General features: G+C 41.7%; 2 protein-coding genes across 2 annotated transcripts in view; both read left to right on the top strand.

Moving 5' to 3' along the window:
* Window positions 1–821: 821 nt before the first annotated feature.
* LOC106776872 lies at window positions 822–1796 on the top strand. Its single transcript, XM_014664335.1, has one exon. It carries the CDS (start codon window positions 822–824, stop codon window positions 1794–1796), a length of 975 nt encoding a protein of 324 aa, XP_014519821.1.
* Window positions 1797–1808: 12 nt separating this feature from the next.
* Window positions 1809–2014, top strand: part of LOC106776873 — a 12156-nt gene continuing 11950 nt past the window's right edge. The window contains exon 1 of the mRNA XM_022776012.1: window positions 1809–1961. Coding sequence (XP_022631733.1) covers window positions 1809–1961 — 153 coding nt within the window. The remainder of the gene's footprint in view (window positions 1962–2014) is intronic.

Here is a 2014-nt window from a genome sequence, read left to right on the forward strand (position 1 = left end):
ACTCCAAATCTCTTTTTTCCAAAACTTATTAATCATTTTTGGATCGTCGTCGTCCCGTCGCGATTTTTCGGTTGCGACAGATGGCGACTCCACTGGGGAAAATTTGAGAGTCAAGCCATTTAATTAAATGCGCGAATTTCAATATGGTTTTGCTTTATGTTTTTTTTTCCCTTTTCTTTATCTATGTTTGATATTTGAATTATCGTGTGTGAATAATTGTGCTTGTTGGATATTGAACCCTAGGATAGATGATATGTTTTATATCTGCCTGGGAATGTTTCTGGTTGTTTTGCAGGTGAGGGTTTGGATGTGCATAATGTTCTCCCTTCACACACACACACTTTTGTGCATCTATTGAGTGGGGCCCTATACCCGGGTCTGAGCGTAACTTAGAATTAGAGGAGTTGTGTAGCGGTGTCACTCTGGGATGTACTTCCTGTTTGGCTATCGTGAGAACTCCAGCTAGAGTCTGTTCTCTTCATGTGTGTTTCCACACCTAGTTGATTACTCGACTGTTGTGGAGATGCTATGAAGGGGGCCATAGCTCTAGTGACTTTTGACCTTTAGGTTTAGGAAACCATCCTGGTGGAAGTGCATATATATGACCTTGAACTCAAAACAGTGAACCTTTGTTAGGCCACAATGGGAGAAATGTGTACTTCTATAATCCTCACGCTGTTCGTTTTTGTTTTTGAAAATAATACCATACATGTGTTTTGTTTCGTCATGTTGTTTTATTATCATGCATCATTTTCATGCATCATTTAGTAACATGTTGATTTTTAGGGGAAATCACAGGTACTTACTTGATTTCATACAAGATGGATGTTGACACAAGATCCAATGCCACACGACACGCNGACTCTTCCGATTTAAAAAAGAAGTATAGTCTAAGGACCCATGTTGGAAATTTGGCCGGATTGATAAACTTGGGCAAAAAGCTCAAGACCATAAAAAGAGAAGCCTTTCAGAAAAGATATGGAAATTTGTTGAGTTTANTGGAGGTTGAAGTACAAATACCCGCTATCACAGCCTTGGCACAATATTATGATTCTCCGCTTCGATGTTTCACGTTTCAAGACTTTCAGTTGGCGCCAACTATAGAGGAGTTCGAGCATATCTTGGGTTTGCCACTGGAGGGTACCACTCCCTATCAACATTTAGAACACCATGCCTCTGTACCCACCATTGCTGCTCTCATGAAACTACATCCCAAGGAGCTTGAAGACAGGATGATGATGAGGAATCAATTGCATGGGTTGTCACAGGGATATCTGGAGCAATATTTACATCACCTGGCTGATAAAGAGGATTGGGAAACCTTCATGGATGTATTAGCCCTCACCATATATGGCATTGTCTTATTTCCTAAGATAGAAGAATTTGTTGATTATACCGCAATAGACGTCTTCGTAGCAAGAAAAACAAGGTCAGAAAATCCTGTAACGGCAGTTCTTGCGGATATTTATGGGACCTTGAGTTTTTGCCAGGAGAGAAAGGGAAAGAAGATTCTTTGCTGTCTACCGGCGTTGTATACATGGATGACAGCGCGCGTGTTTAAGGAGATGGTTGACGTCAAGAGTCTGTCGGAGACTTTGTCACGCCAAGGGCTTAAGGATAAGGGAGGAAACGATTGGGCCCGATTCTTTGCTGGCTTGAATGAAAGAAGCATAAAATCGCGTCTTCCTTGGCTCGGAAATAAATTGCCTATACAGCATTGTGGTAACTTTCCTAATGTGCCTCTCATAGGTGCCCGATACTGTATCAATTACAACCCCCTTTTAGTTCAAAGATAATTCGGGCATCCCATGAGAGGGGCACCTTCACCAGAATACCTTGCTACCCTATTCATTTATTACGAAGACGGGCATTTCATCGAACTGTTAAGGAAGGTTAAAAATGCCTGGGAAAATGTTGTTCGAGCAGAAAAGGACTCGAGGAGTGGAGTGGTGGATAGCAGGGTTAGTTATCACACCTGGATTCTGGAAAGGGTGAAAGTAATCAAGTTGCCTTT

This window comes from Vigna radiata, chromosome 11, assembly GCF_000741045.1.
Source record: "Vigna radiata var. radiata cultivar VC1973A chromosome 11, Vradiata_ver6, whole genome shotgun sequence".
Lineage (NCBI taxonomy): Eukaryota > Viridiplantae > Streptophyta > Magnoliopsida > Fabales > Fabaceae > Vigna > Vigna radiata.